The sequence below is a fragment of the Trypanosoma cruzi genome, genomic scaffold, assembly GCF_000209065.1.
Source record: "Trypanosoma cruzi strain CL Brener 1047053517003 genomic scaffold, whole genome shotgun sequence".
NCBI lineage: Eukaryota > Euglenozoa > Kinetoplastea > Trypanosomatida > Trypanosomatidae > Trypanosoma > Trypanosoma cruzi.
The window spans coordinates 74,607-86,599 of record NW_001849470.1 but is presented as its reverse complement, the minus strand read 5'-3'; the positions used below and the strand labels follow the sequence as shown (position 1 = coordinate 86,599).

Sequence of the window (11,993 nt, the reverse complement as noted above, 5' to 3'; positions counted from 1 at the left end):
ATATATTTATTTTTTATTTTTTATTTTTTATTTTTTATTTCTTCTTCTGGTTGTTGTTTTTGTTGCTTTTGGTGGTTGATTTACATGTCATTGTGTGCCTATTTTTTCCCCCTCCCGGTTAAAGAAAAAAAAAAAAAAAAAAAAAAAAAAAAACTTCTGTTTATTTATTTATGCATCGTCTTTGTTTTTCTCCTTTTTTATTTATTTATTTATTTATTTATTTATTTATTATTTATTATTTATTATTTTTGTTTTCATTTCCCTTTCTTGCAGTTGTTCTTGGCGTGTGGTGATGCTGCGCCATTGCCCTGTGTGTGTGTGTGTGCATGTAGGCGAAAAATTGATGCGGATTTGAATAAATTGAAATAAATAAATAAATAAATAAATAAAAAGAAAAAAAAAGTGTTTTAGGGACTGTTGGCTGGGGGGGAGAGAAGGAAGAAAAGAAAAGAGAAAAACGTTTTGAGTGTATTCATGTTTATTGTTATTTCTGTATGAGGAGGGAGAATGGAGGGGATTATTTTATTTTGTTTTACCCCTTCAATCCAGATGTAGATGAAAAAAGGGAAAGAGAAGTGGTATACATGTATATATTGTTTTTTATTGACTGAAGAAGGAGGATAATTTCTCTCTCGCGTTCATTTTTCTCACCCCCCCCCCCCTTCTCCATCTCTTTTTCCACGCAGAATCTTTTTTACAAATTTTGTGAATATTTATATTTATATTTATATTGGTATGCAAAAAGCCTGTGTTTATATATATTTATATATGTATATGCGTATATGCGTATATGCGTATAAGTTGTTTTCCCCCTTTTTGCCTTTATTTCCTTCTTCTTCTTTTTTTTTTCCCCCCCCTATTTGGGATGTGGGGGAAGGGGAAAGAAAAAAATATATTTGTCTGTGAATGTGTGTGGTTGGATGCATCTGAAAGAAATGACGGCATTTGCGTATCTTTCTCTTTCTCTCTCTCTCTCTCTCTGTTTTCCCAGCAGTGGGTGGGTAGGTGGAGGCGGGGAAAAGAGGAAATGGCACGTCAGAGCCCCCACATTGTCTTTTTTTTTGTTTGTTGGATATTTTGGTTTTACACATTTCCCACAAGATGGCTGACACGGTGCCGGGCGCAGGGCACATGATTCCTCCCACCACCGCCAACAAACTCCCTAACTGATTCTCTTCTTTCTGCTTTTGTGTGCAACAACAAAGGGGTAGGGATGAATGGCGCTGTTCAGAAAGCATGAGACGCGTTCACGGAGAAGGGGATGACAGAAGTGCGTTTCTCGTCGACACGGATGAGGGCTGGAGGACCGTGAGAGGCTCCTGCTTGAGTATTTTCCAGGCTGGGCGACAGAAGGAGGATAAATCCCAATGGGACCACCGTGCTGGGTTCTCTCTGCCTGTGTATGTGTATGTGTGTGTGTGTGTGTGCATTTGGCTCCCCCACACGCGTATTTGTGAAACTGGCATCGTGCATGATAATCCCGTACAATTTTTTTTCTTCTTTTTCTACACATTTCCTTTTTTTTAGTTAGTTGTAATGCGCGGGGAGGTTGACGGAGACTGCGGCGCACACGGTGAGTCAGACCAGGCATTGAACGATGGTCAGGGACGTGCAAATGAATCGCAGATGGTCCTGACTATGCGGTTGGGGGACTTTTGTTTTAATTTTTTAGACAAGCAGGAAGATCTGTTTGATGAGGCTCGAGAGGAGCAGTGCGCATCAAAGTCAAGGATTGTCTACAACCCCAGCCTGTGTTCGACCCCAGTTTTGATGGTACAGCCAACACCTGACTCCAAGAAGGGGTCAATAAGGAGGGAGGAAATACGGTCTTTGTGTTTGTCAAGGGAGGGAACAGGAGCTTCAAGCGAGCTGTGGGTGTCTTTTTCTTCTGCGAGTCCACCGAATTGGAGTAGCCTTTCGCTTTTTGATCCGGATTCTGGGAATAGCGAAGAGCCGGAGCCAGATGAATACATCATGTTAGGGGAGGGCGGGTTTTTGGACAAAATATGTGGTGGGAATCTTGAGCCGGCTGCGTCTGACGGCCCCATGCGAAAAAGTACGGGGGACCACTCGGCATGGGCTCATCAGAAGAAGGAACCCAGTGTTGTCGCGGCAAAGTCATCTGCCTCGTCTTTTCGGAGCCAGGTTGGGGAGGAGATGACAGGGAATAAGACGGCAGTTTTAGGGGAAGGAAAAAGAAATGCGCGGGGAAACAGCCTTGGAAGTTTGGACATTGTTAACCGCAGTCTTCCAGAGATGCCTAGAAGTCTGCTGGAGCAATGCAACATTGCCGCTGCTCCATTGCAACCAGATGGTAGCGACTCGGAATTTGGACTGCCGCCTTATTACTTCACGTCACTCATGGATTTTATGTCAGCTGATCCACCTTCAGATGAGGAATTACCGCCAATCCTTCAGGCTCATGAGGGGAAAAAACTTTCAAAAACGGACTTTTCAAAGGAAAGGTTGTCTCGTTACCACATTGAGGGGAAGCGTCAAAATGTCAATTTCCAGCGCGTCAAGGCTGTAGCCTTCATTAGTTCTTTAGGAGGGGATGAATCATGTTCAGATGTGCCGCCGTCAATTATTTCTCAGACCGGAACGGGTGCCGTTTCCGTCATTGAACATGAAGAGCTTCGAAATGGTCGTATATTGCAGCTGAAGTCTAGTTATGACATGGATGAGGTGATTTGTTCCACCGAAGTGGGGCGATCGCAGACACTGACATCTCTTTTAAACTGTGTTCATTGTGGTCAACGATCATTTCTTTTGTCTACTTATGCCCCTGGTTTTCTTTCGACTTCTGTCAGACTTACCCGCGACTTTCTCAAAAAGTTGATACAGCGCTACCGAGAAGGTGAGGTGGTTGATCGAACAGAATGCAAGATTTGGATTTCTTTGGCGGCAATAACGACCCCCCACTCTGCAGTCGACATGCTCTACCCTGAAGACGAGGAGGGTAATGTCGTGCCCATTAGAAATGGGTTTATAGCCCTTTGTGGACCCCTTCTCATGGATCTGACATGGCGGGAGGTGCCGTCGAAGGAGTGCTTGGCGGACATTGCGAGTAGGATGCGTCGTCGTCTACGCCGCCACCCGGAAAATATGGTTGTGGGAACCATTCTGGTACGTGAGCGTGCACTTCATATGGATTCCGAGATCAATATCCCAAAGTTGGTTCTTGCAAACTTTACCTTTGCATTAACGAGGGATCCAAGGTTTTTCTGTTCCATTGGTCAAGCAAGGGCATCGCCGTTGCGTGTATTTTTTTCAGACGCATTGGGTGGCGCCGCCTTGACGACGCATGTGACGTGTGTGGGACAGAGTACTAGCAACGGCTTGACTAGCGATTACTTTGACTACGCCCTGATGCTCCAGCGGGTAATGAACAGCAGACCATTTGTGTGTGACCTTGGGCTTTGTTACCTGAAGGCTGAGAAATTGCTGCAACGGATTGGGGATTTGGGGAAGTCGAATACTTCTATCAGCAATGATGACATTGAGACGCTTGAGGAAGTTCTGAGCGATACGGAGTGGCTGCTGCACAACGCGGATTTGGCGCCGACGAAATGCATTCGGGTGAGGACAGAGCACCCTTCTACGTCAATTATCTTCTCTTCGGAGGCCGATTTCCTTGAAAAGGATGGCGTCAAGCAACGGAGGCGGAGGGGGACTTTGAACGGGGTCGCGAAGAAGACCGCTCGCCCCAATCCATTTTTATCCCCACATGAGGCGAGTGACGAGAACACCCTCCTACCATCTCTTTGACAGGGCCGCAGCAATAAGTAGGAGAGGGGGGGCGATTCAGGATCTTAATGTGGAGGTGACCCAACATCATTGAGACGCCAGGGGAAGTTTTGAGAAAACTGCTTGAGGAATGTGACCTGTGACGCCTTGGCTTAGTTACTATGGGTGGAACAGTCATTTGTTTCTTGAAAGTTGTTTTTCCTTTAGCAGACATACAAACACAATTTATTTGTTTATTTATTTTTCTCTTCCTCTCTCACACACCGGCAAAAGCAATGGGAGAGAAAGAAACGGAGGGAGGGAGGAGGAAAAAAAAAAAAAAGAAAAGAAAAGGGAAAGAGATAGGTGGAGTGACTCTTAGCTGATTTTAGCAATGCACTTTTGGAGACTGGATAGATCTTTTTGAGGGAGAGCGAGGGAATTTTTATATGTGCATATGTATCTGTGTAGTGTGTGTGTGTGTGTGTCTGGGGATTTTTCCCCCCACCTTCTCATTCTCTTTCTCACATGTGTTTACGTATGTGTGTGCGCCTTATTTTATTTCCTCATTGGTATGACGATGGAGCGAGTAATATACATATGTGTGGTTGAGTTATATATATATATATATATTCTTGGCGATGCATGGTTTTACTGTTAAGTATTTTCAAAAAAAAAAAAGATTTTTTTATGGGCCTCGTCCTTTATTACGAAACCCCAATAGGCTTACCGTGTTATTATTATCATTGAATACTTCATTTCACTTCCCCGAAATAAATTGGGAGAAGGGTATTAAAGTTTTTTATTTTAAGACTAGACTCTCTCTTTCTTTCTTTCTTTCTCTCTCTTTTTTTTTTTTTTTTTTTTTTACCGCCATGGGGACACGCATCTTCACTTTCATTTTCAGTTTCTTTTTGTTTTTCTTTGTTATTTTCTGTATCATTTGTATTATTTCTAAGGTGCATTTCTTGTGTCTGTGATAAATGTGTGTTTCTGTCTTCTGGCCAATGAGGAGACCCCGCGTAAAGAAAACGATGAAAAAAAAAAAACACGAAGAAGAGAGAATCAAATTTCATTTTATTTTATTTTTTTATTTTTTATTTATTTGTCTTGTAGTGTGTGACGTGTCGGCCGGCACATTGCTTTGCATATCACGCCATTAGTTGTGTTTGTTGTTTTTGTTTTGTGCGTGTTTTTTTAAAAGGGGGGTTGTTACTTTGAGACAGACAGACAGACAGACAGAGAGAGAGAGAGAGAAAGAGAGAAAGAGAAGGGGTGTTTTTTTTCCTTTTCTTTTTATTATTATTTTAACCACACGGGATTATTTCCCCCCCCCCCCCCTTTTTTTTTTTTTTTTTTTAGTCGCTGCATGTCTCACCTTTGGCTCCCATATATATATATATTTTTGTGTGTGTGTGTTGAGGTGGGAATTGCGGGCAAGTGGTGAAGGAGACAAGAAAGAAAATTTCTGGTGATTGTTGTGAGTACTCGAGGTGATATTTCCCACTGTAGGCGAGGTTATACGTGTCTTGCCGCGGTGGAGGAGGGGGAATGTGTGCAATTTGTGGTGTGGTGTTTTCCAAGGCTGGGCTGCAGGTGGGAAGGGCCCAACATTTGTGGGGTGAGGCCAGTTGGATACCCGTAAATTTTGTGTTTTTTCCTTTTCTTTTCTTTTGATAGACCTTAAGGAAGATACCTGTCTTTCTGTGTGTGGAAGGCGGGGATAGAGACAGTCTTCCTGAAAGAAGGTGTTGGTTTGTTGGCTTTTCTTTAGGGGATAATAAACCACAAGGAAGTAGCAAACAACAACAACAACAAAAAAGCAAAAGGATGGGGTCTTCATATTCGGTCAATCCAAAGAAATTTCCGTTAATTCAAAAACTTTTAAAACTGAAAAAATTACGGCGGGTGGAAGGTGGTGCTTTATGTTTCACAGAAGAGGGAGTAGAGAAGAAGGTTCTTCGGTGCGATAGGAATAAACCCCATTTTGGCGAAGAGAATCCTTTCTTATCCCATACTAAGGAAAAGCATGCTCAAGATTTTCCGATGCAATCCTTCCAGCTTCCGGGCAGTAAAGAAAACAAGTTGGTTCCTCAGGTCGCATGTGGAGATGGAAATCCTGACGGCGGTGGCGGAGGATGCGTGCCCGATACCCATCGTCCTTCGGTAGGGACTCTGATGGATGTATATGAAGGCCGGTGTAGAGAGCAGGAAGGGCCCATGCAGGAATTACCTGGTAAGTCGATGAAGCGCCAAGTCTTTTTTGTAGGAAAACCCCCAGAGAGTCTTTATTCGTCTATTATTTCATCCAATGGGCATCCTCAAAGTATTCTTAGTAAAACAAGCAGCCTTAACAAGCTACTAGGGAAAGAAGAAGGCTTTTTTGCTCGCCATCGTCGATTTTCAGCGTCCATGACGATTGAATTTGAGGATGATGATGAAGTGGAGGAAGTGCAGAGGCAATTGTTTAGGCGGGCCGTATCCTTCGTGTCAACTTCAGAAGAATCTCGGGACAAATTATCCACAGAGTTTGATCCAAACGCATCCATGGAATCAAATGACGAGAACCGCATATGTACCGTTGTTGTGCCACTTCCATCTTCACATGGATGCAGGTCTAGTTTTCATAAAAAATTAGCGGAAACTCCACCACGTGGTAGTGTTGTCCAATTTGTCTGTAGCCCAGACGTCATGCTTGTCCCCGATGAACGTGCCACGCCTAAGAATAGCTCCCTTTCTATTTAATGGGGCGAATGGGAGTAATTGAAAGAGTTTTTTTCTTTTCTTTTCTTTTTTTTTTTTTACTTTTGGGATGCTCCACATCGGTGATATGTGAAGAGGTGCCTATTATATCTAAGACTCTTTCCGTTTGTTTTTTCTACGCCTTGTAGCGTTACCGATTGCAGGATTGAAACAACGTCATATTTGCGATAAGAACTCCTTCGTCTTTGTTTTACGAGACGTGTGAAGGAGGGGAAGGAGGCATCACAGGAAAATTGAGGACGGGACGAGATAGAATATATATATTTTATATTTATATTGTCTTTTTCTTTATAATTTGTAAATGTCTAATGGGGGATTTTATTGTATTGCCATCTGCGGCGTATTTATACCGTGGAATCGACGTTGCAGTTAACAATTCCCCTTTAAATAAATAAATAAATAAATTTATCAAGCGATGAGTCACGGGCAATATTGGATGAGAATATATATATTTCTTGCCATATACCATTGGCGTGTACGTGTCATGATTGCAGGACACGCGGGTGGCTGAGGGATTTTGGTTGTAAAAGTTACTTATGGACGTGAAGCATTGGCTCTCGCGACATAAAATGACTTGAGCAATTGTGAATTCTTTGGATGAGACTATTGAAAAAGGACAGTTGCATGTCCTTTTTACATGAATCATTCCGACATGAAGAAGAGAAGGAGGAAAAGTATAAATGGCGACATGTGTAGCATTCATTATATATACATATGTATACATAATGAATGCATTGTTGGGTAAATTACGCCCGTACGAGAGGAAAATCCTTCAAGAGAGTTGAAATTGACTGGAAACGAGCGTGTATTTGATTTATGTGTCCATATATATATATATATGTATGGACACACACGGCTGGGTAATGATTGCAATGAAAACATGTGCTAATAAATTGCTTTCTTATTTTTATTATTGTTTTTGCTGTTTTTTTCTTTTTTTTTTTTTTTTTATGTGAACATGCGATGCTGTCTTTCTTGTAATTCTCTCCATTATTGTCTGGTTTTTGATTCTTGCGTATGTGCCTGTGGAGTGGAGGGTGTGTGGTACGGTACGGTACGGGAGTAAAACCTCATTGCTGCGTGCTATGCAAGTATATATATATCTATATTGCATTGCCAGTGACGACGTGTGCTGAGCTGCCAGTTTTTTTTTTTCTTTTATTTTCCTTTTCTTTCCTTTTCTTTCCTTTGTTGTTTTTCTATTTTGTTGCGTATTTATCCGTAATAGCCTTACAGTCTTCATTATTTTTCTGTTTTTTTTTTTTTCCCATCTCTTTTTTCTTTTGTTTTCTTTTTTGTTTTGTTTTGTTTTGTTTTCTAGTTGCTTATGACGTTCCTTTTTTTTTTTTTTTTTTTTGATGAAATCATGACGTTATTGTTCATATGTGTTCTGGAGGGCGTTGTGGTGACTTTTTTCGCTTTATTGCTATTATTATTGTTATTATTATTATGGTTCTTTCTCTTTTCACATGTGTGTACACGTGTGCGTGCTTGTTCTTCTCTCGCGGGGGATGCCTGTGGCTCCCTCCCATTCTCTTTTATTTATTTATAATAATTATTTTAATGTTGTTTTTTTGTCTGTCTGTCTTTGTGTGTGTGTGTGTGTGTGAAGAGGGAGAAAAGAGCCAAGTGTACACCCAATTGGAGAAAGCAGGAAGGGCCGAAGTGTTGTGACGACTCCGTGAAAGGGAAAGTTTTACTCCGCATGCAGGAAGCCTACGGTACTCATTGGTTCTCGCCTGCGGGTGGGACACCACAACCATACATGCAAATGCCCCAGCAGTCATATGGGGGGCAATACACACAGGGCCCAAATTGCTATGGCGGGAATATTGGTGTTGACCCTTATTATAAAGATCAGAGCACAAAGCTTTTTTCTGGAAGAAATCGTGACGTACAGAACAGCCACGGTGGTTTCCGGAGCGGTGGTACCTACGATATTTCTACGTGTGGGCTTTCAGGGAAGAACAGTGGGAACGAACAGCAAGACAATTTGGCGGAAAACGAGGTTTTTGGGAGTTACGGGATGAACAGCATGGGTGGTTTTGACGGCGCCATCGCTGGAGGTTCGATGTATTTTGTGGACGAGCCTCCACCGGTGGTGTACAAAATATTTGCCAGTCGACGTGACCGAACCGACCTAATGTCACAAGGCAACTTTAATCGTTACCCATCTCAGTTCAGCATCCGCTTGGGCAGCTATGGGTCGGTGGGCAACGGCGGCGCAAATTTTGCGCGTGAAAAACGACAATTTTTCCCAGTCGACAGCAGTGGCATTTCCAAGGAGCCGGAAGTTATCAAGAGTCGTGAGCCAAACATAGTCCCCAAGGAGTTCAACGAAGACATACAACCGAGGCGACCGCTGAGTCCAGTGGGTTACGGCGGTTATCCAAATGATACTGATTTTGGTGATCAAAGTTCAACGAAGCCCTTTGCTTCAAAGGACGAGGAACACGGTCAGGAAGAGAAGGCGAAGGATACATGGGGTCACTCATCCATATCCACTGGCCTGAATATAAGAAGAGCCCCTCAAAAACATAGCGTCAAAGATTCTCGGATGAATGATGATGTTAGGGGAGATACGAGTGGCGAACAGGAAGAAAAGGAAAAAGAAAAAGAAAAAGAAAAAGAAGAAAAGAAGAAGGAGAAGGAGAAGGAGCAACTGGAGAAAGATGTCCCACAATCTATTCCTCTTTCCCGTTCGATTGGCGCGACTTCACACAATCCACCGTGTGTTGGAAGTACATTTGGTGGAACCGAGACCTCCAATCAATTAGACTCCAGTGCATTGCCTGGCCCCGATCGGAGTCTCGGTGGGGATAAGTTGGGGTCGCACGATGAACAGAGGGTGAAGCCACGATCGCGTTCGATCCGTGGTTCTATGCGGCGTCGCCCATCTATGAGTGCGGCGCGCAGTGCCAGTGCGGTCAACGTCTCGATTGCGGTGTTCCCGGAGGCCGATGAGCTGCAAGACGGCCTTGCTTTGGATATTGTCCCGCACAGGCGCATGTCTGGGTCGCAGCCTCAGCTAAATGCTTTCCGGCGCAGTCAATTCACTGCTATTGAGGAGCCCAAACAAGGCGAGCACAGGGAACAGCGGGAGAGGTCGAGGGTCGCCGAAGAGCCGGTGCGTCCCCAGTTGATGCCCAAAAAGGCTAAGGAAACACGGCAAGAGGAGCAGAAACGTCTTGATGAGGAAGAACGGAAGAAAAACGAGGAGGAGCGGTTGCGCCGGAAGTCGGATGAGCGAAAACGCTTTGAGGAGGAAAAAAGGCGGGAGGAGCAGCGGGAGGAGGAGCGTATCAGACAACTCGTTGGAAACACCGAGTCCGCGGAGAGTCCGGAGCCCAAAACAAAGTTGGTGGGGCGTGCCAGCGGCCGTTCACGCCCGACATCGCGTCGTGGGTCCCTCTTGCGTGCCATTCCGGAGCAGCCACCGGAGTTGGTGGTGGGGACGATGAAGGACACCATGGCGGACACGCTGCCGTTATCGCGAGAACACTCCGTGCAACGTCTTTCCACAAGGGCGGCAGGCCAGGACCGCCGTGGCAGTGATGGACGTCCAGGACGAGAGCACGGGGGAAATGAAAAGGGACAAGATGAAGAACCACCGCGGTCAACTTCACATGAATCAGAAAAACGGAAACAAAAAGGAGAAGTTCAACAGGAAGGACAACAAAATGATTCAAAGGAACAGAGGAAGGCCAATCCTATCAAGACGCTTGTGCTTTTGGAGAGGGGTTCTCAAGGGCCTAATTATATTTCAGCAGAAGGAAATACATTTATATATCATTGGAAAAGACACGAAGCCACTGAAGTTGTCATTCGCGATTTAAACAGTATGTCATATCGCTCAAATCTCTTTAATGATGTCAGGGACGCCGTATGTGATAGTCACAACGCCGCCATTTTATCCGTAGAGGCACCAAATACGGGAACCGTGTTTAACTCCCCGGTCTGGTCCGGTCTTATACGCATTGTGAGTGGAGTGTTGAGGAATAATCGAATCATGCGTGAGGGCACGGCGGAGCTCACGGCGGCTTTTGGTTTTGTTTATAAGGATAAGGTGCGAGATCTTTTTGATGGTAATGGCAGCTCCTTTGAGCCGCTGGTGGTGCACCCTTCCCCCATCTATGGTCCTCGTATTCCACACCTTCACTACGGAAAAATTACCTCCGATTCGGCATTTGAGGAAGTGATGAGCAGTGCACTCCGTCGCGCCAATGCCGATCCTATACTTACAACGAGAGATGGTGTGGCGATTGCCTTTCTGCTCTCTAGGCAATGTCGTATCGTCAAAAACGAGGCTGGTGAAAGGACATGTGATGTGTCACTTTCGTCACTTGTGGTGGCATCTGCTGGGAGCGATTCGGTGCCATTTGAATCGGCCCTTGCGCGTCTGAAGAATGAGCACAGTATGCTGTTTCACCTTGTGTTGGGCGGCCCGTGTCACACATGCTTCATGCTGAATCTTTCCATGGTAGAGGAGAGAGATGGCGCAAACCGAGAGAGAGTTGAGAGACTTATTGAATTGCAAGGCAAAATGCATGCCTCTTCCAATTATCCACTTCGCAGTGGGTCGGTGACGCGGTTTGTGAGGTACGTGGAGTCAGCGAACAAAGAGGCGTTGGAGCGTCTCAAGGTGGAAGAGAACCCTGAAAGACGCAACCGCCTTGAGCGATACGTGCAGGAGCAGGAACAACTGTTGGCGGATGCGAATAAAATGTTGGCTGAGGTACGGGAGGAATTGCTACAAAAATTTTCCAAATTCTCATAGTTTTGTTTATTATTATGATTATTATTTTCCGATGAACGCCCATTTTATTGTTGTTTATGATGACGGTGATGGCATTGTTTTTTTTCTTTTTTTCTCTTGTAGGGCGATGTGCATGAATCTTATTTTTACTATTTATTTTCTATTTATTACTTGTGTTATTATTTTTTTCAGGACAGAGGCAAATTTGACATTTTTCAACATCCTTCTGCATCCCACTTTTGCGTAAATATACATGCATGTATGTAGAGAGAGAGAGAGGGAAAGGGAAAGGGAAAGGGGAGTAATATATGTATGTATAGTGGCATATATATATATATATATATATATAGCATTAAAAAAAAACCAACAACAACAAAAAAAAACAAAACAGTGAGTCAGTGAGAATTTTACAATGTGCATGGCAGTTACGCAAACACACACACACACACACAGGCAGGTATGCGGGTGGGTGGGGGGTAAAAAATTAAATAAATAAATAATAAAACAAATGGATGAAGGTGAAAAAAGGAAAAAAAGATTTCATTTGTTTACAGTAAATGAAATAAAGTTTTATTTGTTTCATGTGAGTTTGGAGGCGTCATCTCAGTTGTGTGTTTTATCCGCTCACCCTACAAATTTACTTCTTCTTTTTTTGTTGTTGTTTCACCCCGTGTTGGCGGTGGTGTTTATTGCGTTACACATCTCTTGGCTAGTGCTCATTGACGGAATTATTTATTATTATTATTTT

General features: G+C 43.7%; 3 protein-coding genes across 3 annotated transcripts, besides 28 other annotated features; all 3 read left to right on the top strand.

Moving 5' to 3' along the window:
• Positions 1-40: a sequence feature (AT_rich).
• Positions 1-11,993: a sequence feature (heterozygous, non-Esmeraldo-like haplotype).
• Positions 121-153: a microsatellite.
• Positions 160-244: a microsatellite.
• Positions 364-390: a microsatellite.
• Positions 705-798: a microsatellite.
• Positions 953-981: a microsatellite.
• Positions 1,398-1,427: a microsatellite.
• Tc00.1047053508669.30 (uncharacterized protein) lies at positions 1,537-3,768 on the top strand (the record flags this gene model as incomplete). The annotated part of the gene is made up of 1 exon (XM_801886.1): positions 1,537-3,768. One exon carries the CDS (start codon positions 1,537-1,539, stop codon positions 3,766-3,768), a length of 2,232 nt encoding a protein of 743 aa, XP_806979.1.
• Positions 4,055-4,080: a microsatellite.
• Positions 4,173-4,217: a microsatellite.
• Positions 4,340-4,360: a sequence feature (AT_rich).
• Positions 4,546-4,594: a sequence feature (GA-rich).
• Positions 4,796-4,829: a microsatellite.
• Positions 4,946-4,997: a microsatellite.
• Tc00.1047053508669.21 (uncharacterized protein) lies at positions 5,557-6,471 on the top strand (the record flags this gene model as incomplete). The annotated part of the gene is made up of 1 exon (XM_801887.1): positions 5,557-6,471. The coding sequence occupies one exon, from the start codon at positions 5,557-5,559 to the stop codon at positions 6,469-6,471; it is 915 nt and encodes a 304-aa protein (XP_806980.1).
• Positions 6,499-6,535: a microsatellite.
• Positions 6,743-6,767: a sequence feature (AT_rich).
• Positions 6,874-6,894: a microsatellite.
• Positions 7,387-7,439: a sequence feature (A-rich).
• Positions 7,636-7,679: a microsatellite.
• Positions 7,735-7,846: a sequence feature (A-rich).
• Positions 7,910-7,940: a microsatellite.
• Positions 8,026-8,054: a sequence feature (AT_rich).
• Positions 8,079-8,098: a microsatellite.
• Tc00.1047053508669.10 (hypothetical protein, conserved) lies at positions 8,195-11,266 on the top strand (the record flags this gene model as incomplete). Its single annotated transcript, XM_801885.1, has 1 exon — positions 8,195-11,266. One exon carries the CDS (start codon positions 8,195-8,197, stop codon positions 11,264-11,266), a length of 3,072 nt encoding a protein of 1,023 aa, XP_806978.1.
• Positions 9,086-9,148: a sequence feature (CT-rich).
• Positions 11,511-11,544: a microsatellite.
• Positions 11,570-11,594: a microsatellite.
• Positions 11,723-11,750: a sequence feature (AT_rich).
• Positions 11,972-11,993: a sequence feature (AT_rich).